Source organism: Oculina patagonica, chromosome 12 (genome assembly GCF_052425735.1).
Source record: "Oculina patagonica isolate OP01 chromosome 12, crgOcupat, whole genome shotgun sequence".
NCBI lineage: Eukaryota > Metazoa > Cnidaria > Anthozoa > Scleractinia > Oculinidae > Oculina > Oculina patagonica.
Window position 1 is genome coordinate 9478415 of NC_135769.1, and position 21622 is coordinate 9500036.

General features: G+C 38.5%; 3 protein-coding genes across 6 annotated transcripts in view; 2 read left to right on the forward strand and 1 right to left on the reverse strand.

Annotated features, from left to right (window-relative positions):
- Positions 1–685: 685 nt before the first annotated feature.
- On the forward strand, positions 686–7085 carry LOC144631581 (transmembrane protein 53-like). 2 transcript variants are annotated; one of them, XM_078490034.1, is made up of 3 exons: positions 686–1114; positions 4420–4656; positions 5799–7085. In XM_078490034.1, exons 1-3 carry the CDS (start codon positions 1082–1084, stop codon positions 6390–6392), a joined length of 864 nt encoding a protein of 287 aa, XP_078346160.1. In that variant the 5' UTR covers positions 686–1081; the 3' UTR covers positions 6393–7085. The 2 variants fall into 2 exon arrangements, with proteins under 2 accessions (XP_078346160.1, XP_078346161.1); XM_078490035.1 differs by having other exon boundaries at positions 690–1077.
- Positions 7086–9016: 1931 nt separating this feature from the next.
- Positions 9017–13449, forward strand: LOC144633298 (synaptonemal complex protein 3-like). Of its 3 annotated transcripts, none has more exons than XM_078492157.1 (8): positions 9017–9126; positions 9397–9523; positions 10356–10479; positions 11295–11335; positions 11467–11584; positions 12081–12180; positions 12589–12792; positions 13103–13449. In XM_078492157.1, exons 1-8 carry the CDS (start codon positions 9031–9033, stop codon positions 13160–13162), a joined length of 870 nt encoding a protein of 289 aa, XP_078348283.1. In that variant the 5' UTR covers positions 9017–9030; the 3' UTR covers positions 13163–13449. The 3 variants fall into 3 exon arrangements, with proteins under 3 accessions (XP_078348283.1, XP_078348284.1, XP_078348285.1); XM_078492158.1 differs by having other exon boundaries at positions 12084–12180; positions 13103–13244; XM_078492159.1 differs by having other exon boundaries at positions 9064–9126; positions 9400–9523; positions 13103–13244.
- A 332-nt stretch (positions 13450–13781) lies between these two features.
- Positions 13782–21622, reverse strand: part of LOC144633249 (dynein axonemal intermediate chain 7-like) — a 30772-nt gene continuing 22931 nt past the window's right edge. The window contains exons 17-21 of the mRNA XM_078492084.1: positions 15888–15977; positions 15592–15663; positions 15040–15189; positions 14683–14784; positions 13782–14270 (exon numbers count right to left, since the gene is read on the reverse strand). Coding sequence (XP_078348210.1) covers positions 14133–14270; positions 14683–14784; positions 15040–15189; positions 15592–15663; positions 15888–15977 — 552 coding nt within the window. The 3' untranslated portion in view covers positions 13782–14132. The remainder of the gene's footprint in view (positions 14271–14682; positions 14785–15039; positions 15190–15591; positions 15664–15887; positions 15978–21622) is intronic.

A 21622-nucleotide genomic window follows, 5' to 3' on the forward strand; every position in this document is an offset into this window, starting at 1 on the left:
TGACAACTACTTAATGAAATTCCCCCTAAAGTTCGTAGCGAACTTCGCGAATTTCAAAAGAACTTCGGAAACCGTTCATGAAAAGTTTGTGAAACACAATGTAAAAAAAGAAGAAAAAAAAATTACTCAGTCTGCACCGTCTGCACCGTCTGCACGGTCTCCAGTCTGCAGTCTGCAGTCTGCATGGTCTGCGTTTTATACCGACCGCACCCTGTGTGAGCTTCTCTCACGTGAGTGTAAGACCCGGGGGCCCGGGGCCGGGTCGAAGGAGGAAAAAACGCGGCAAAAACTCTCTGAGAACTCGCATACATACGAGGAATGACGTTCGTAAGAAATTTTAGAAAGAAAATCATGATATCAGAGGGTTGACTCTTGAAAGAAAATGATTTCCACTAAGAGATACATTGTAACATTAACATTGTATCATTGGCCACCCGTTAAAGTCCCGCCTCCCTCGGTCTCCCGGGCAAGAGATTTCGTCTCCCCAAGGGACCAAATCCGCTACCCAACTCCAGGGGGAGGCGGGGAGCCAAATCCGTTAGGACACCAGGCTCATGGCCAAAAAGTGTCAGCGCAGTGTTATTCTTCGTGCACAAAGGTAATGGTTCCTTTTCCAGTGAAATATAGGAACAGAAGAGGTTTGTAGGCAAACCAGAGCAGTGTGCTTTGCTTATGGACGAGGACACATTTTCGCACACTCTATATGACTTCTCTGAAAAGCCACGAACTAAAACAAAACCTAAAAAACAATGGACACTCTCAGTCTCTCTTGCGGCTATGGAGACCTTTCTACTTCCATTTATTGGTTGTTTGTAAAATTATTTCTTATCTTTATTTTCCATTGTTGGTTCAAAGTTCAGTTGCCCAGATACGCTTTGCTGTCTGCTGAACGCGTGCCATTTTATACAAAGATCATGCTACTATGCGGGAGCCAATCATAGTCGAGCAAGTTCGAGCTCAAAGTCGAAATTATTCAAAATGCCTGTTGTCTATGCAGTGTGGTAAGGCATTGGTTTTTCACCATAACTGTTGATGTAGAAGCTTAGAAGCATGAATATTTGCAGGACTAATATAAAGGTAAATGGTTTATCGGTATTTTACCCATCTTGAAAAGGTTTGTATGCAGCAATCCGTGTTTACAGACCGTGAGATAATCGCTTCGATGCAGTAGAATGTTTATATTATCGTATAGAGCAGTTGTGCTTTCGATTAGTTCCATTGATTTGTTCTTTCTTGACATATTATTACAAATCAAGACATTTTATATCTTTGCACAGCTAGCGTTTTGAATTACTGATCATGCTTCTAATTCAGTCGATGAAAACTTTGCAGATGAACAATATTATAATTTCCACTTGTTGAGATTCGATATTTTATTCAATTCGCCAGTGAAAACATCTGACCATAATTTTACAATTTTCTACCTATATTTAAAATTCATTTCTTGATTATATAAAAAACAACTCCTTCTGACCAGCCGAGATCTACATTAATTGATTCAATATTTTCACTCCGCTCAGCAAGACATTTATGTAAAACAGCATGTGTTGATGTGCATAATTTATTATCTCAACACTGGAAAGATTTTTAAAGCAAGTTTTCAGCTTAAAAATTTAACTTTTTTTCGGGCAACGTATGCATCGATCTGCATACTACGAAAGCCGAGGAGGGACATCAGATTTCAGACTTCAAACTTCAGACTTCAGACTTCAGACTTCAGACTTCAGACTTCCGCCTTCGCTTGATTTTCGCTGACCTCCGAGTTGCAGAGTTGTTCGATCAGGTCCACTATTTAAAGTTAAATCCGCGGCCGCTATCTATAAAGTCAGATCCGGATCGGATGTCAGTAATCGGTGTTAAAATAGAGGAACACGGAACGGCGGAACGTTGGAACGAGGATCGGCGTAACGAGAGTTTTTTCTGTTTTTTTTTTTTTTTTTTTTTTTTTTTAATAACTAAATTAATTTATTGCTATGAACAAAATTAAATTAATAAATTCTCAGTTTGCAGACCTGCAGACAGCGGTACCTGGAACCATATTTTTTCTTTATTTCACACACAATTAATAGGCCGCAATATCGTTTATGGCTTATACATGATCTCTTAATTACGTAACACTGGACAAATAAACAAACAAACATACAAACAAAAAACAAACAGTAAGTATATTTCACAAAATAAAGAGCATAGACCGATGTAGACCTAGGATTTCGATTTTATTTCGAGTGAGGATTTCAAGGAGAAGCTAGCGCGACTGCACTTCGGACTTTCTCCCCCCAATCGGGACAAGTCAACAAAACCGTTCGAAAAAAATAGAAGGCCTTAAAAGTTACTGATTTCGTAAGAAAAAGAAACAATGAAACTGAAAAGCCCACAACAAGGGGTATTTTCAGTTGGTCACCCAACAGGGCTTAACTTCGGCGATCAGATGAAAACCAATGCTTTCCTTGTGGTATCAGTGTCAGACGAGACAAAGGGTTATAAGAGTCATGCAAATAGAGAAAAAAAAATACCTGGTTTAAATGGATCTTTTGGACAATTTGGCACTTTCCTGCTAAAAACTGGACTTAACTTTTATTAGCTGATTTACACTCTCTTTCTGATACCACACGGATAGCAATGGTTCTCGGTTTCTCAACCGAAGGCGGAAGTCTCTGAATGCTAAAAGCGGAAGTCCGAAGTCCGAAGTCTGAAGCCCGAAGTCCGAAGTCCGAAGTCCGAAGTCCGAAGTCTGAAGTCCGAAGTCCGAAGTCTGAAGTCTGAAGTCTGAAGTCTGCAGTCCCTCCTCGGCTTTCGTAGCATACGCACTTGTGAAATGTACAACTTACCAGGGCTGAAATGTACATTCACGCGATCCACGCGAACACGCGTACACGCCGTTTGCTCCCGTGTATAAAAATAATTTATGCACAGCGGTTTTACATTCACTAGGAAGCGTCTAGGAAGCTTTGATCAATTGATCAAACCAGCTCAGGACGACTTCGGCAATTTTGTCATGAGGAGACAGCCCGGGGGGAGATAACAAGAAAATGAATGCACCTTTTAGGTCGCGCGCACCGCGGGGTACTCTCTCAAAATTTGGGTAGAGGTGTGCGGAGCGCTTCCTTAACTAAGGCCCTTACTGAAAGGCAATAATCTGCCTTTACCCTATTTCAGAACAAAATATGTCATTTTCTCTACGCTATTTCAGACCTGACTCAAACATGTATTTTAGACCCCCCGGGGGAAACTCCCATATATGAGCTATATAGGTATGTCCCGGTATGGTTTTCAAGCAGTTTACACTGGGATAGGGTATAGAAATCAGAGAGTTTTGGTCTAGATGAGGGAAGCATTTGTACGTAGACTCCTCAACAACAACAACAACAACAACAACAACAACAAAGTTTATTTGAACTGTAAAATTACAAAGAAATGTTTAAACAATAAATAAATTAAAAATACATACAGTTGCTGGTCACCCAAAATAACTAAAAAGCTAAACTAGTTGGGTGACCACCATTTATTAATTTAAAATAAATACAACGTCAGAAAAGAGGCATTTTACATTTTACAATTTTACACAATTAATTAAGGTGGTAGATTACAGAACAAATAATTCTTAAACACGTATGTACAACAACAACAACAACAGCAAAAAGATAATAGTAAAAAGAAAAAGGGAAAAAAAATGAAAAATGGCAGAAATACCAAAATTAAATTATTAGTAGAAAAACTTAATAGAAATTAATGAAATGAAATGATAATTCTCTTTTAAATGAATAAGGAGATAGAATCTTAAATCTCTCATCAATTTCATTCCATAATATAGGTCCGTTGTATCTTATATTGAATTTGCCATAGTTAGTTCGAATTTTTGGAAGTCACAATCTTCTATTTTCTCGTATCTTTCTTTGATCGTAAAATGCGGGAAAAGAATTGCGAGAGAGCTTGAAGCCAGCGAATTCTTTCGCTCGCTTCTCTCGATCCCTGCCCCAACCCCCATATGTGCTTTGCACTCGCGCTAGCGTCGCTTACTGTTTTTCTCGCGTTCTTTTGCGTTGAAAAATTGGGAGGCTGTGAACAGTCTAGATTGCACGCAATGTCTGCGCAGCCTTCAAAATGTCGGAAGTAAAACTTTGTATTCTTTTATACTAGCTTTGGTTGATTTTGCTGAAGTGTCCCATTGGGACAATTTTCTATCCTGCGAATACAGCTGTCTCTCATTCGCTCTCGCTACTACATGCCTCGCGTTTCGCACGTAGTAGCGGGAGCGGTGGGAGGCTATTCACAGGCTAGCAATTTTCCAACCTTTTTCGGTTAAAACAGTTGACATCCGTGTATAGGCAGTGTCCTATTGGGTTCAACCGCCTTTTTATCAGCCCAACCAGCCTGAAAAGAACACAGCCCTTACGCAAACTACTTTGCTTTCTTCCACAGTCGACGGTGTCAAAGACCTTATGGCTCTTTGGAACCAGGCCTCTTCACTGCAGCGCGGTCAGACGCAGCATGGAGTTACACCCGTGCCCTGAGGAATTCAAGCAGACGGGTGAGGTCCGCCCCGTGGTTGTTCTGTTCGGGTGGCTTTTTGGCAAGGGTCGTCATCTCCATAAATATGGTGAGCTGTATCATCAACACGGAGCTGACGTCATCACTGTCAAACTAGAAGTTATTGAGGTAGGTGCAAAAGAAATTTGAATTTTTAAGGTCCTTCCTTAGTATTGCATTGCGTCAGGAGCCCTGATTGCGTATCATCACCGCGCTTATCTCGATCCCAGATCTTCTCAACCCTACAAAGTGCATAAGCATCATTGAAAAAAGGCGGCGTTTTCTTTATAGCTGGAGCTTGCCAAAGAGGCAAATCGTCATTTTCTCGTAAACGATCGCAGAGGCGTGTGGTGATCTATCGTTTTTTCTCTTGTTTTGAAGTAAGTAACAGCTTTCTTACGGTAAAATAAATATAGACCAGTTCCCATTGTAGAATAAGAAACAATCGTCAGAAACGTGAATTTTGCAAGGTCAAGAAGACCCCGTGGTGTCAGTAGTTTCTCGGTGAATGGTGGCCAAAATTGCACACGTGACGTTTTAAAATGGTGCGCCACTCCCAAACCGCGCATTATAACGCTCTTGAATATAAAACTGAGGAGATTCTTTGAAAAAGAAATACGTAAAAATCAGTTTCCTGAGAGAATCGGTGATCATCCTTCACAAGGGATAACCAACTAACACTTATGTGGGACGATAAACAGAGGGCCACCCGGAAGACAGGACCTTGTCGGATCCACGAGCTTGGAGATGATGACAGACCACCGAGGTGATGAAACAGTTAATGCACGGCAGTACGACGACACTTGGACTGGCCGAACGACGAGCCAGCCACAGGGCCAGAGCTGGAGTCTGGAGTCTGGAGTCTCTAGCACTGTCACAAGCTTCATTTAAAAAAAATTTAAGAGCCAAAGGACGTATAGAAATCGACGAATAGTGGTCCAGTTTCGTTCACAGTTTATGCCAGTACTGAAGTGATATTTATGTGATGCCATCAGGAACTTTATTTTGAACTCAACTTAAAAAAAAAGTCAGACTGATGTTTTTCAAGTTCTGCCCCTTGTGGCCTGAAAAACAGCTAAAAACTTTTAACAGCTTCCATCTTCCTTCACCACAATTTACTTTAAATCTTCACCTTGATGTTCTAGATGCATTTCGTGTACGAGCAAGATAACCGTTTGCCAACTTTAGCCCTTTTTACTGAAAGGCAGAAAAATCCCGATCAACGTTTTGTCTCTTTATAATACTGATGCCCTCTCTATCTTTCTATGCAGATTCTCCGGCCAAAAAGAGCAGAACAAGTTGCCGCTAAAGTGCTGAACGAGCTAACATCTGCAGAAAACAAACACAGACCTGTCATTGTTCATGGCTTCTCGGTCGGTGGATATCTCTACAGCCACGTCCTCAATTTAATGGAAAAATTAGATAAATTCTCGCCAGTAAAGGACAGAATCCGCGGACAAGTGTTCGACAGCCCCGTGGATTTCGACGGAATTCCCTACGGTATATCAAATGCGACCTCCGAAAACCCCTTTGTTCGCTGGCTAATGAAGTCCTCTATCGAGTCCTATTTGGCGATTTTCGCGAGATACACGATGAAGGTTTACTTGGCTCATTCCCATTTGTTCCACAACAATCCCGTCCGTTCGCCCGCGTTGTTTTTGTTCTCCAAGGACGACAAAGTTGCTGACGTCAACACATGCCAAGCATGCGCGGATTACTGGAAGGACAAACTGAACATGAATGTGAGGCAGAAGTGTTTTGACAGTTCGCCTCACGTTTCACACTTCTATGTTCACAACAAGGAATACACCCAAGCGGTGAAGGACTTTTTAAGGGACTTGAATGTTCGTGCCGTGGCCGCGTAAAGTGTCAAAGCCCATTTTCGTTGTAGAACTTTTAGATACACATTAGTTTGAACCGTTCAGTGCTTATCATAACAGTGCTTATTATAATAACATAAGGTCTGCAGAAGGCCCAAAAAATTTGCGTACTTCCGCCCATCCTTGGTGAAGCAAGAGAGGCCCTCTTTCAAAAAGGTTCCATCTTGACGTCGCTCCCCCGAGCCCTTCCCCCTCCCTGCCTTTGAGTGCTTCTCATTCCAAAACGCCTTCGCTATCTTTACCTAGTTATGTAACGCCAAAGAAAGCAGAAATTTTAAGCCATAAGGGTTTGCATTTTTTTCGAGTTATGTTTTTGGGAAGGGGTTTGAAATTTTCACTTAAGGTGATTCCACTGAAATAGAAGGAGTATTAAAAATTTTCTGAAACTTGGTCCAGTTTACAATTATGTTATGAGCATTAAAAAAATGAAATAAAAAATGGGGGTCACCGCGCTAGTTTTTGTGTCAAATGGATGGGCATTATAGTAAATATACGACCCGCGAGATATATATTAGGAACCCTAGTAACCCGAATGGGGAGCTATTGTTTCTAGAAAAAAAAATTTTGCATTAAAGTATTAGGCTAGTTCAACAAAATAGACTTTGATCTTATATATATATATATTAAAATCTATTCTTTTTGTACAGGAATTAAGATAATAAAAGAAATGAAAGATTCTGCTTTGTGCGCACGTTAACGGCACTACCTAAAAACGTGTTTTTTACGTCATTGAAATTAAAATATCTCAATGTAGAATTTTAAACTTTTCTTTAAATCGCGATATATTGTAGACAACCGTATGACATTTAAATTAATGCATTAAAAAATGGGGGTCACCGTGCTCGTTTAAGATAAAACAACCATTTAATTCCCTACCGAGCTTAGCCTGAAGGGAATCTCATAGTGTTCTGTGTGCGCGCGCTAAATGACGCGAAAACCTATGCGCAGCAAGGATGCGCAATGCAATTCCGTGGAATCACCTTAATATACCGTAATATTCCGACTGAATGCAATGGTCACACGACACATCTCCACGGCCCCTCGGCTTATAAGCCCCTCCGCTTATAAGCCCCCCCCCCCCCGGTCATAGGCCCATCTACCTGGAAACAAAAAAAAAACATCCGATTATAAGCCCCCCGGATTTAAGCCCCCCTCTGCCGGTGGACAGTACTTACTTACTTACTTACTGCCCTATACGCCGTGGGCGCTAAGGGCAGCGAGGTTGACAGTACTGAACAGGGCTAAATGTTGCTTTATTATGCGTTGTTAACTTAAAGCTGATTTCCAGTCCGTACTGCGGACTCGGGTTACGTTTTGTTTTGAATTCGTTGAAACGCACTTCGTGACAGCAACATAAGTTTTAGTCCGCCATTACAGTCGCTCGCGAACTTCCGATGAGCTGAAACGTCGGTTTGAAATAGCGTCGGTCTCACTGTTATTTGTTCGCAGGAATCTGCGAAATGAAGAAACAGGTAAGTTGTCACGATGTTGCTGTTGTGAGGCCACAACGCAGCCGAGAGCGCAGTACGGACTGTAATTCATCTTTAAAAACGTATTTCGATCAACACTCCCGTGGCCCGTTTCGGAACGTTGTTTTTATATTCCGCTTATAAGCCCTCCCGGATTTAAGCCCCTCCACTTATAAGCCCACCCAAAAACCCTTACGAAGTTGTATAGGCCCAGGGCTTATAACCGGAATTTTACGGTATTCAATTTAACAAAAATTGATATTCAAATTATTTATTTAACTTTTAATTTAATTATCTGTAAATTGTGTGAAACCAGTATAGAAAAAGTTAACAAAATTACAAAAGGTTCAAATTGTAAGCTGAAGTATGTGAACCGAAAAAATACACCTTGTATATCCCTGCTTCCCCGAGATTGGCGAAGTGTTCTGATCGCCTCCGAACTCTTTCTCTATATTCGCTAATATCCGCTGAGGAGAAATTTCGTAATATGTGCAATGAAGAAACTCAATTTACAGCAGGAGATTGCGGGGAAAAAATCGAGAACTTGCGCAAAAACGAAACAAGATTTACTGTACCTTCTTGGATGGCAGTTGTAGTGTGTCACTCTTGATACAGTCTTTTTCTTTTTTTGTGGCAAATCAGCGGTGCAAATTTCAACGCGACTGATTTGTTGTAAACCTAGCCTGATTCTGAGTCGTAGTTCTGAATTCTTGACGTAATAATAGTTTACACGCGCCTTATAAGGCAAAGCTCGCGCTCGCCGCGCAGCTGTGTTGCGCAATTTTGAGTTTTCAAATAACAAAAAAATGTTTTTCTGCAATTCAAACAAGTCCAAAAATAAAATCGATTTGTTTTGAAATAACTTTGTTGGTTGTGTTGTTCTTATTTAAGTTTATTTTTATTTCATCGTAGTTTAGCAGTGAATTCTTCTTGCCTTTTCATATATTTCTCACAATTCGTTTTGGGAGAACTGAAATTTTCCGGTCAAGTCCTATTTTCATTTTCTGTCTATAAAAACGCAGAGAAAATCACTGAAAAATTTCCCATCCCCCACTCTTGTTCCCAGAGTCCCTCGTTTTGGAACGCGTACCACTGACCAAAAATGGAAAGGTTCTGAGCATATTTCCCGCCACTTTTTGACGCGGCGACGCGTGATGAGAAGCGCGGGAAAAAATTTTTGCCACTGGCGTTCTCTTTCCAATCTCTTTCCAGAACTTGTCATAACAGCCGTCATAACAGAAAAACAGAAGGTAAATTCTTTTAATTTTTCTTCTTTTTGTTACTTAATAATTGCATTTTTAATATTCTGTTTTAGCATAATTGTCTTAAAAGAGTCAAGCTTACATTTTGTTTTAGGGTCAGCGCGAGGGGTTTTTTAAAAATTAAGGCCAACTGAGTTTTTCTTCCGAGCAAATCTCCGCCGCAAAATCAAACGACAACGAAAGACGATTCGAGCTGAATTTAATTCTTGCTTTGTCTTCTTATATCTTTTTTCTTATTATCTTGTATTACTATTTCAGAAGACTTATCTTGAGGACGAATTTACCATGCCTACCAATCCCAAGAAAGGAAAGACTCGCCCTGAAAACCGTGAAAATCTTATGAAGGAGTTTTATGAAAATGAAGACGAGTTCAAGTTTCCCGAAGGTAGGTTATTTACTTTAAACTTTGAACAAACTAAAAAAAACCCTGTATGCTTGAGTAGTAGGCAGTGGTTGCTGGACTTTTTTGTTTGTTGCTTGTTTCGAGAATACGTGTAGGTTGAATTTTAGCCATCTTTTGTGGTCGCTATCTCCCAACCAGAGAAGAGACCTATAAATAAGCTGAAAAATCTTTGTAGACTTGAGTTTAATACAGTCAAATCTTGTCTTTCAAAATGCCTAGCTGAAAGGCGAACATACAAGAAACATTTCGAAAATTTCAAAGAAATCCCTGGAGTAAAGCAAGCTTTTTGAACTGGTTGATTTTGTAAACTAGATATTTCTTTGTTTGTACTTGCAAATGGGTTCCTGTCTCGTGTCTGTTGTCGAGTACTTTCCTCCAAAGTAGAACCGCCACTGTTTGCGAAGAAAGCGAAAATTTACAGTGAAAATGTGAAAACCGTGAACATTTTAATTATACTTACAAAGAAAAATTAGAGAAACTAGTTGGCAAACTGTTCCAAAAAACCTTTTGACTCCATCACTGTCCATGTTTCAACATTTTCTGCCATTTTGAGCTATCATTCGGTGGTTTTCTGCAACAATTTTCATATTCAAGATAAATAAAAGTGTTCACGGGTTTATGATTTTCACTGTAAAATACACAAAAATTCTTGTTACTCAGTAAGGTAGTTTGAAAAACGTTTTGAAAAAAGCCCCTTGATTTATCAAGACGAAGCTGTTGTAAGCTTGAACGTGAAGTAAAATCGATTCAAATTAATTCTGAAAATTAAAAACTCTTGTTAAACTAGTGATCAATTTCTTGTTTGTGTCTCCAGCTTCATCAGTCAAACCTGAGCAACAACAAAAACCTGCCCAGGTAGTCAAGACAAAGAAGAGACAGCCTGTTACGCCAGCTGCGGATTTCCAGGATTCGGACCCCGAAGATGAATATGACAAGGGGTAAGCAATGTATTATAAACAGTGGCGTTTCTATAATTTTTTTTCGAAAAACGATTTTCCCAAGCTCGAACCAGTCAGATCTCTCATGCACCTTTTATTCTCAAACTCGAAAATTTGTGTTCCGTATCATCTTTCTGTAACATTGTAATTTGCAGTTAGGGCCTGATTTAAATACATGGCGAATTTCAGCCCGGTTTGCCGGGCTGAGATTTCAGCCCCGCTTCCAGAACAAATTTCCTTAAAAAGACATTTGCGATTACATGAGGATAATTTTATCTCGGGCCGAATTACAGCCCGGGCTGAAATTTCCAGCCCGGTCCCGTCGTGTTTTCAATTTCAGCCCGAGCTGAAACTGAGCTTACGGATGCGCAGTGGTAGATTCAACGAAAGAAAATGGCGGCCACGATAATTATTCATTTTTAAAAGTGTTCAATTAACCCGGGCTGAAATTCGCCATGTAATAGCAACAAAATTCCAGCCCGGCAGACCGGGCTGAAATTCGCCATGTAATCGTTGTTCAGGCCCTTAGTTACAAGCAATTTGCCTTTGCAAAAATAAATTGAAATGTTTCTTTGCTGACCATTCCTAAGAATTATATAAAAAAAATGAATTAGTAAGTATTATGCAAAATGCGAGGAAAACAAGCAGAAATCAAAGATAGTGAACTTCAATTTGATATTTCAAAGAAAGACAAGTGTAATTTTTACATCAAATGTGAGTCTAGTAACTTAAAATATAAAAATGTTTAAAACAGATCTAGTAAGCAGGTCTAGTAAGCAGGGTGATTTTTTTTTGTTGTACTTTCTTTTGTACAGGAGTGATCTTGAAATGCAGGGAATGCTGAATAGCTTTGGAGGTCAGCACATTTTTATCATGTATATCTTATCAGAAACCCGTAGTCATGTGTTTTTGATTTTATTGTTTAATATGCTATAAAAACTACACAGAAATCACAGAGCAATGATTGTTCCCTTAAACCTTTTTCAGCTGACATTACCAAGACACTGACTGCCAAGCGCAAGAGAATTCAAACATTCACACAAGCCTCTCTAAAAGCTAGCAGTAGAAAGTTCGATGAGGTGTGGCAGTCGCAGCAACATGAAAGGTGAAACAATTACATGTTGATCTCTTGTTTTCAAGATACTGTACGTCCTAAAAGGGTTAGACTGTGGCGAGGGGGGATTCAGTAAAACTCTATAGGTTTATTAATTTTCCAGTTGTTACAAGTCTGGGGGCTCAAACACAGCGTGGCAAGTAATGATATCTGCTTTGCTAAAACCCAACAAAAAGTACACGATTGAAACTGAAAAATTATTCACAAGCACACTATAGAATAGAACAGATACTTTAGACAAAAGATAACAATAGTTCAGCGAAAAATATCATCTACTCAATTTTTATCCCCTCTGTTTACCATATAACTAATAACCCTAGGACACCCTATTCAATGCAATTTATCTGGAAGTCGACATAAAAGACAACTTTTTTGTCGACTTGTAGAATAAACACTGTTGTCTGGCTGAATCTGGATATAATAAATAGTATTACTTAACAGTTGCGAACTGCTAACAAGAAGTTTTGCAACTAACATTGTTCACCAGAAGCAGTCATTTTGATGAATTCAGCAAGCAGGTCATGAATGTTCTAAACCAGTGGGATACAGATTTACAGAAGACAAGAGAAGCAGAAGAAAAACTGGAGGTAACAGTGAACTAGCAAAATTTGTATTTTAATAGTCAGTCAGCCAGCCAGCCTACCTGTCTGTCTGTCTGTCTGTCTGTCTGTCTGTCTGTCTGTCTATCAGCAAGCCAAGCTAAACTTTTTGCTTTGGGAAGACTGAAGAAGTCCAACTAACAAGACACACAAGTATCTGCAGGCTAGCAAATGCCAAAACAATTTACAACATAATTGTGTTGATATTGGAACCAGTACTGCGCTCGGTAGAAGACATTTAAAGGTTTTTTTTTATTGGATTTGTAGCGCGAGCTTCAACGAACTTTCACTTACTCTGATGAAGGTGAACAGATGTCACCGAAAGTTTAGACAAGAAAAAACAGATCGGCTTTTAAAAAAACCTTCTTTAAATGTGTTGATGTTATTAATTTTTAGAATTTGTACAAGCAACAACAAAAGCTCTTCCAACAACAGCGTATTGTACAGGGTCAAAGACTCAAAAGAGTGCGTCAGCTTCATGAAGATTACACTAAGAACTTACAGGAGATGCAGAAAAGTCACGAGGCTCAACACGTTAGTGTCCAGGAACAACTTCGCAAAGAGATCAACATGTTGCAAAAGAAGATCCTTAGCGACACGGTAGGTTTGTTTTAGGAGCCTTTAGCAGTATTTTAAACTCTTGGCTAAATAAAATAAAAGCATGCTTTTAAATTAAGGCGGATTGCGGATTGCAGTTGGTTAGGGCAATATACTATCACAGTTCCGTCATTCCGCTGAATAGGGTCACCCAATAGTGAAGTCAAATTCATGGTTTTACATCCACAAACAGAATATCCAAACATACAGTGACAAGCTGATGGCATGTTGTTTTTGACTGAAATAACATGACACCAAATCTGTAAATAAAAAAATATTTTTTCAAATAAGTTTTCTTTCTTCTTGTCTTCAGCAACAGCAAGACTTTTCAAGTGTACGAAGGTCTCTTCAGAGCATGCTGGCACAAGTATAGCTTTAGAGAATTTGACAAAAAATGGATTTTTTTATCATAAGGAAATTGTGATTTCTTTAAATGGACATTTCAGTTAGTTTACGTGACCGACTATGGTTTAAGTAACCTATACTGTTTGACAGGTGATTGCAATGTTTTTGATACAATGATTTGAATTAAACGTGGGCTTTTAGTGGATTGTTTGGAAATTTGATCTTGCAAGTGACAAAAAGAAACCTTCATATTAATTGTGTTGAAATGTAAGTGGCCCTGTTGAAATTAACACCCAATAAAAATGAATCACGCAACTGATTCGACTCTTTTAGTAGGGGTAGTCTAAGAACATTTTGTGTAAATCCATAGTTAGTAGAGGGGGACCCCTCTACTAACTATGGAAATCTGACTACAGCATTATTGAAATCAACACGAGTGCACATCCTTTTTTAGTTGAACCCCAAACATCAGTTGTTTCATGTAACTGAAAAAAAAAACCCTTTAGTTTGAAGCAACTAGTTTTGGAACTACAGTTTCTTTTTTTTTTTCATGCTCTCTTTATTTGAAAACTAATATACACGTTTGTACCATCCTAAATGGCAAGGTTAAAATACTTACAAGTGAAGGGTGGCTTGTTTTTCTATGCATGGCCGACAACTATACAACTTAAATAAAAAGGTCAAACCTTTTTTTATTATTAACAGCAGACCAAGGCAAAGTCATCTGTACTTTGCCAAATGAAGTAAAATACGTTACTGGGTTTCATAATACAATATGTACAATTTGTGAAAAATGTTTACGAGCAGATTCCGTATTAGACATGTTACCACCACATCAAAACAATTAAGGGGTAATCAAAAGTCTTGGTCACCCTTGAGAAAAATGATTACCAAACAAATCCCTTTTCCTTTATTGTAAGCCTAGGCTATCTTAGGCAAACAAGGTCTGACCACATGAAACTAACTTAGAAGTTGAGACTTTTACAACACAAAATATTTTATGAGTATGTTATGATTTTTGTAGCATTTAGCAACTGATATACACAGTCAATAAATAAGAAGTTAGAGGATTTCACTCTTTGCTGTGCTTCCTCTGAGGCTCCATCAAGCACCATATGGTAAAGATCAGAGTGAAGCTGCAAAAATAAAAAGAAAGAAAAACTTACGTTATACATGTAAAACAACGCAAGAATCAACTAAAAAATACTTTCTCAGACAAGAAAATGACAAAGGAAAATTCCCTAAATTCCAGAGAATTCCAGCTATGAAATCAAGTGCAATCAGTGCCTCAGTTTAATACCCTGCTAATAGACAGGCATGACATGTTCAAAATTAAAGAGTCTCGTGCATTTGAATGTAATGTTTTTTTGCTGATAAAAAGAACATAAAAAAATTTCCTTCACAGAAGAAAATCTTAAACAAGCTGACTAATCAATGCCTCTCAGAATGAATGTTAATCGTCAGAGACAAAAAGCTTGAACCAATCAGCAGACATCCTGCCAACAGACTTTGTGGGCAGCTATCGCTCGCACCTGCCAACAACTGTACCTGTGTATTTTCAGCAAGATCCTCCGAAAGGTCACTGTCTTCCTCCTTCATCCGTAGCTTGCAAGAGCTATGTGTGCCGATATTAAACAATGACCAATCCTCCTACATTTGAACAGACAAAAAGATTATATAGGAACTGAGTGACGGCTACATGTAGATCAGTGGGACTGGGAGGATAGGGGAAGAGTTGGTAAATAAAAAGTTTTATGGCATCAACGCTTTTTTTATTCTTGCTCATCTAACTTCTATTTTCACTTACTACTTTGTGAACCTGATTACATGCAAACTTGGTTCAGACTGTTAATATACTAAATATGCCTTTAAAAAGCCAGGTTTAATTTAAAACAATCTTTTTACCTCTAATGGTTGTTCATCTTCCAGCTGTTCAACAGCTTGTATAATGATCTTGTCTTTGCCACAATCAGCATTCCATTTACTCCAGGTATACGCAAATGCTGATGCTGTCAGCGACATTTCTTGGTAAATGTTGTTCTCCAACCAATCTTCCTGATAATCAAGAAAAGAACTTAAGAATGAATTATTTAATAATCACTCTAAATTAGAGACCTTCTAGTATATGTACAGGGAACCCTTTGTATTCCTTTGACTTCTTTTATACTTTAGGTTATATACTTATTACCAATAATCAAACAATGGCATGTTGCATCAAATTGTGTGTGAGAAAGCGCAACTTATTCATTATTATTGACTTATTTTTTTTTTGTATTTGCTTAATACATTCAGTCACAATTAGCACCAATTCTAACAAGCTTGATATACACCATCATGCTTTCATTATTTTCTTTACACACCAAAAGAAAACTAAAGTCCTTGCTAGATGGATAACATATTTGAACCTTATAACATGGCAGTGAGTGGCAGCACAATTCAAAGAAATATAAAAAATACCTTGGAGTTTATGCTGACATACTTCTCGGCATCAACTGCAGGAAAAACATTCACTCCAGCCTTTCGCATGGCCTAGAAAGATTTGATAATCAATCAATCAATCAATCAATCAATCAACAAGTGTCGGCAAAATAATAGTAAGGGTGTCAGGCAAGTAAACAACCATTCACCGATGTAGACGTGGCTAGCACAAAATGGATTTGCCAAAAGCTGCTTTTTTGTTTATATCCTCCTTTATCTCCCTTGCCCAAGGCTTTTGACTTCCACCTAAAATGTTTTGCTTATTTGATTTATACCTCAATCAGCTGTTGTGGTTTCATCCACTTTCCTCTCAAGTGAGCAAGTTCAGCAGCATCGTCTGGCTGGGTCAAAGCACACACAGAATCCTATAGGAATAAAAAAATCACTCCATAAAAGCTCTGACCATAAAGTCCCTGGGGATCATTTATTTTGTAGATCTTATTTAGAAGTGAGAGCAGGAGGAGAGGCCTTAAGAGGGTCCTGCTCTTAGAATCGCCTGTACATATGCAAGATAAATAAAATCGATTTTCTCAAACTTTGTCAGGATAAAGACTTATACTTACTTGTTTCAAAAATGTATCTTTGAGATTGTTTCGATTTTTATTTTTTTCGTCGAGACGACTCTTCGGATTTGGCCGCTCGAAGCGCCAAATTCGGCTCTAAAATACCACTTTTTTCGAAGGCGAGCATAAAAAAATATGATCCGTAGCAGTAAAGGCTGGTACATAGTATTAAAATATCATCTTTCAACAGTTATTTAACGCTCTCAGATCCGAATAAAATTTAAATCTGAATTTTTATCAAATTTTCAAAATTATACGCTTCGGCCATGTTGCATCACGCTTAAATTTAGGTCAACTTCGTGAGCCGAAAAGTCAATCTGGTACATGGATTAGGCTGTCAAAACTACTTCTCTGAATAAAGGTATCACTTCATCTTCGATTTTATCCAAAAACTAGATTAGGTAAATAAAACGGAAAAAATCGAGAGCGGCTTGAAAACATGACACTTGAGCTAATTACTTGGCGGTTTGACCTTTCATGTTGCGATTGTTATCGCACGCATTGATCTAGAAAAGTTCGAATTTGGGTCTTATCCCCCGTCAAATAGTATTTTTAGTCTCCCAAATAGCCGAGAGAATTCATTTATTATGTTTCAGAGTCAAAATCAAGCCTCAAATGAGAATCTTTAGCACAAGTTTATTTTGAATTACAATGCACGCAACGAAAATATCAGTTTATAGATCACAACCGATAAAAATCTTTCGTAAAACTCGAAGAATGGATAGTACACTAATTAAATAACATGTTTTCTTACCTCAACCGAGCGTATTTTGACGAGAAATTGTAGCACGGTTGCTGCCGTTGCTTGTACAAAGCGTTCGTTTGCAAGTTACATATTTTCTTATCACCCGGATGTGTGACAGCGGTTCGCTACTTCCTGGTATCAAATTTCCCGATATTGCGGTACACGTGTTTGTGGGAACAAACGATATTGCCCTTGGAAAACTGCTGTTGTTGTCTTGTTTTTAAAATTAACTTCCAACTGTGTTGTGCACACTTTGGGTTGCGAAATACCTAGCTGGAAAACTAGTAGAATTGTGCTTTAATTCACGATCAATGGCTTCATGTGGTTTTGCCACACTTGTTGGAGGAGCGTGCGGATCCCCAGGGAGGTGGGGTACTCCGGGATCAAAGTGACGGGGATGATCGAATGGAGGCAAAACTCAGGACCCAAAAAAATCCCTAAGTCTCCCGACATTACCCAAAAAAATCCCTGGACCAAAAAAAACGAGCAAAAAAATCCCTAGTCAAATTACCCCTAAATTGCCAAGGCCGCGCCAAGGCACTTTAGTTTGATTTTAATCCCCAAAAAAATCCCCTATTTAAATCAAGTCACCCAAAAAAATACCTGCCAAATTCTCCTACCCAAAAAAATCCCGGAATCGAAAATTTCGACCCCCAAAAAATCCTTCGCACATCCCGCCCCGTCACTTGGATCCCGGAGTACCCCCCCCCCCCTGGGTGCGGATCCAGTGCCACTAATCCGGCTAATGTTAAATGTGTCGTTGTGGGAACCTACCGTGTTATTGGAGACTCTCTATTAGATTGTGAGGCGAAACTCGTACTCTCTCGAGGAGGTTAGCAGCTTAGTATACCGTATTTACTCGAATAAGCGCCGCGGCGCTTATTTAATTTTTCGCGCTTCAAGTGCGGCGCTTATTCGAGGGCGGCGCTTATTTGAGGGCGGCGCTTATTTAAAATTTGGACGCCACAAGGAATCTTATATTTTACAGTAATTGAAAATAGCGTCTTTTGATTGTCAGTATTCGTCTCTTGCTGAAAACAGAAGTGGTGCTAGCTGTCTTGGCAATGTTCGCGACCTTCACAACATATACAGAACTACCAGAGAACTACATATTGTAAAAATGTTGGATAGAAAACTTATGGGCAAGCGGAAAAACAAACACATTAAACTGCAAAACATCGCTTTTGATGGAAAGAAATGTCCCAGTTTGTTTTAGAACTGATTTGTACTGCTGTTTTAGTTAAACGGAATCCCTCGAATAAGCGCCGCACCGGGGCTGCGGCGCTTATTCGGGGGCGGCGCTTATTAACTTTTTTGTCCCAATTGCGGCGCTTAATCGGGGGGGGGGGGGGGGGCGCTTATTCGAGTAAATACGGTATGTTTTGTATTTTAAAATAATTGGTCAAATTGTTTGTGTGATCGTTGACTTTATTTGCGTATTCCAATTATGAACAGCTTAGTTTTAAAAAGAAGATGCATTTAATATCGGGCCTTGTCTAGTTAAGGTCGCTATGCACAATCTGATTACAAAATCCCGGTACTGTATCACACATTCTGCATGATCGTCACGCAAAAAAAAAACAAAAAAAAAAAAACAATCAACCCTGTTCCCAAGGGAGGAAAAAGAGAGAGGCACTGGAAACGAGGCTGGTAAAAATTCAAAAAAATCTTTACGCATTTGGTGTTTTACAGTTGTCTTTACAGTAGCCTGCGAAGAACGGGGCTATGAAGTTTTTGAATGCGCATTTAGAAAACGAGCGTTTTCCAAATGCACACCCAAAAACTACGTAGGTTACTATAAACTACGTTGTCTGGTTTGTCACGCTGGTCGTAGCGGGATCTCATTAACAATAAATTTCCCGCCTTTTTATCTCGTATCCAGAAAAGACAGAAATTTTTTAAAACATCCTGCGAAGCGGGTCTGTTGGGAGGGGGTGTGACTTTGAATGGAAACTTCGGTTAAAAAGCTGTAGTATATCAATATTTTCTCGCAGGGGTGTTTGATATCGACGAATCTCACCTTAAACTGACTATCGGCGGTATTTTTCTTACAGTTCCTGGTTAGGTATCTATTTGCCCAAGATGCCAATTAATTTATTGAAGGCAAAGATAACACAATCGTGTCAGGTGGAAAGAAAAAAGGAAAGCTAAACTAAGGATGATTATCATTATAAATATTATCCTGTGTCGCACCTTTTTAGAGTAAAGAATTGGGGACAAGAAAAGTGACCGAAAGCAAAGAGTTTTTTCATTGTTAAAGCAAAATTTCCACTATAACCAGAAGTACATGATCTAGAAGTCCACATCTCTGGTAATAGGTCTTGTGCTATCGGATTTGCGTGTGTGCTATTTTTAGAACAGGCCTCGCGCGCGAAAATTACGTAGACGGCTTTTGGCGCGAACTGTCAGACGGTTATAAATTAAAATCAAAATTTAAAGTGCTACTATGATCAAATTTTCACCCCTTGAAATTTTAGGTGTTTCATAGAGTATTTAACGAAAGATTCAAAATGGCGTTTTCCGTTTTCAAATATCTTTTTTAGTTCCAGAGATATTTAAGCTTAAAAAAATTGTAAAATATGCAAATTAGAGGATTGATGACGTCATCTACTCAACCCAATTTTATTGCAAGTACAAAAATTGAGTTTTCTCAGTCATTTTTCTGCAGAGACCGATGAAACTTGGCAGACTAATAGTTCTGCAGGTGATACACTTACACACTTAATAAAATTATGTTACCATGGCAACTAACTCTTTTCCAGTCCCCACCAATTTGCTTTTAGTGTTTTAGAATTTTTCAGTTCGGAAAAATGAAACCCAGCCAAGACGCCTGCCTAATCCATTCATATGCTTGCCAGAGCACGCATGTAAAGTATCATCGGCAAATATCGAAAAGAAATGCCAGAATTGGCCAGAAAAGCCTTTAGCATCGAGGGATCTGGAACCTAGTTTGTTGCCATGGCAACCAAATTGTTAAGTTCATATTGTGAAACACAACTAGCAAAGTGTTACTGCAAAAAATCAGAGAGTTCCGATACAAATTGGCTGAGATATCACTATCTTCATATTTGATCAAAATTTGGTTGAGTCTATGACGTCACAACTTTACTAATTTGCATATTTTAAAAACTTGAATATCTCTGGAAAGAAAAGAGATATTTGAAAACTGTAAACGGCATTTTTCTTCTCATATAGAGTTCTTGATAATATGTTAAAACGGCCACGAAAGGAAACAGGCGAATTTCATCGCAGTAGCACTTTAAGAGTAATACGACTGTCAAAACGCTAGAGTTAAATAATGGCCAATGAAAATAATGTGTTTTCAATTGTTGTATCGCTCGCTTTTCGAAAATATTCCCAAACAATTTTCAGTTAGCAGTTTTAATATCGAAATTCAGAAAACGAGTATTCCAAACGAGCTTCAAGTCGTGGTTATTTTTGTAGCTCAAGAAAATATTATTTTGTTGATTTAAAGACGTTCAGCAAAGCGAAACATACTTTCTTTAACCAAAAAATAAATATTTTATTCTACCAATGGTTTCGTTTTCTTTGGTTTTTATTCCCCCTTCGAGCGCGCATAATTTGCCTGTGTAATATTAAATTCAAGGAGTTTATCACTGTATTGAAACGGAAAGCAACTTTTTCCATCTCTGGTTATCATCGGATGTTTTTCCATCACAGATCTCATAAAATTAGATCGATGCTTCCCCTTTATTTCGGAGTATTTTTTGAATTTGTTTTTAGTTTTAATTTGTTTTCTAAGTGAAATGTTTAATGGCAAGGTCACACGGCATTTAGATTATGTACTTCTGCTATAACTTGCTTTTGAGTCGTTTTTCTTTACACATTGTACAAAACCCGTCCCCCACCTCCCCAGTCTTCAAGGGGTGCTTGGGTACCCTGTGTCTGTGGTTAATATGTAACTTGATAACATTCGCCGACAGTTTATGGATTTGTAGAATGGACGCATTTACGTTACCACTTCTCGTCAAAATAGGCTCGATAAAGGTAGGAAAATGTGTAATTAATTTAGTTTACTATCTATTCTTCGATTTTTAAGGAAGATTTACCTCGGTGGTTATTTATAAACTGATATTTTCATTGCGTGCATTGTCGGACCTCGCCAAACCGCCAGATGTAATTTGCAGAATTTGTAACTCAAAATAAACGTGCTAAGAATGTTCATTTGAGGCTTATTTTTACTGTAAAATATAATAAATGATTTCGCTCGGTTATTTGGGAGACTAAAAATACTATTTGACGGGGAATAAGACCCAAAGTCGAACTTTCTAGATCAATCTGTGCGATAACAATCGCAACATGAAAGGTCAAAATGTCAGGTAATTAGCTCAAGTGTCAAGTTTTCAAGCCGCTCTCGATTTTTTCCGTTTTATTTACCCAGGCTAGTTTTTGGATAAAATCGAAGATGAAGTGATACCTTTATTCAGAGAAATAGTTTTGACAGCCTAATCCATGTACCAGATTGACTTTTTGGCTCACGAAGTTGACCTAAATTTAAGCGTGATGCAACATGGCCGAAGCGTATAATTTTGAAAATTTGATAAAAATTCAGATTTAAATTTTATTCGGATCTGAGAGCGTTAAATAACTGTTGAAAGATGATATTTTAATACTATGTATCAGCCTTTGCTGCTACGGATCATATTTTTTATACTCGCCTTCGAAAAAAGTAGTATTTTAG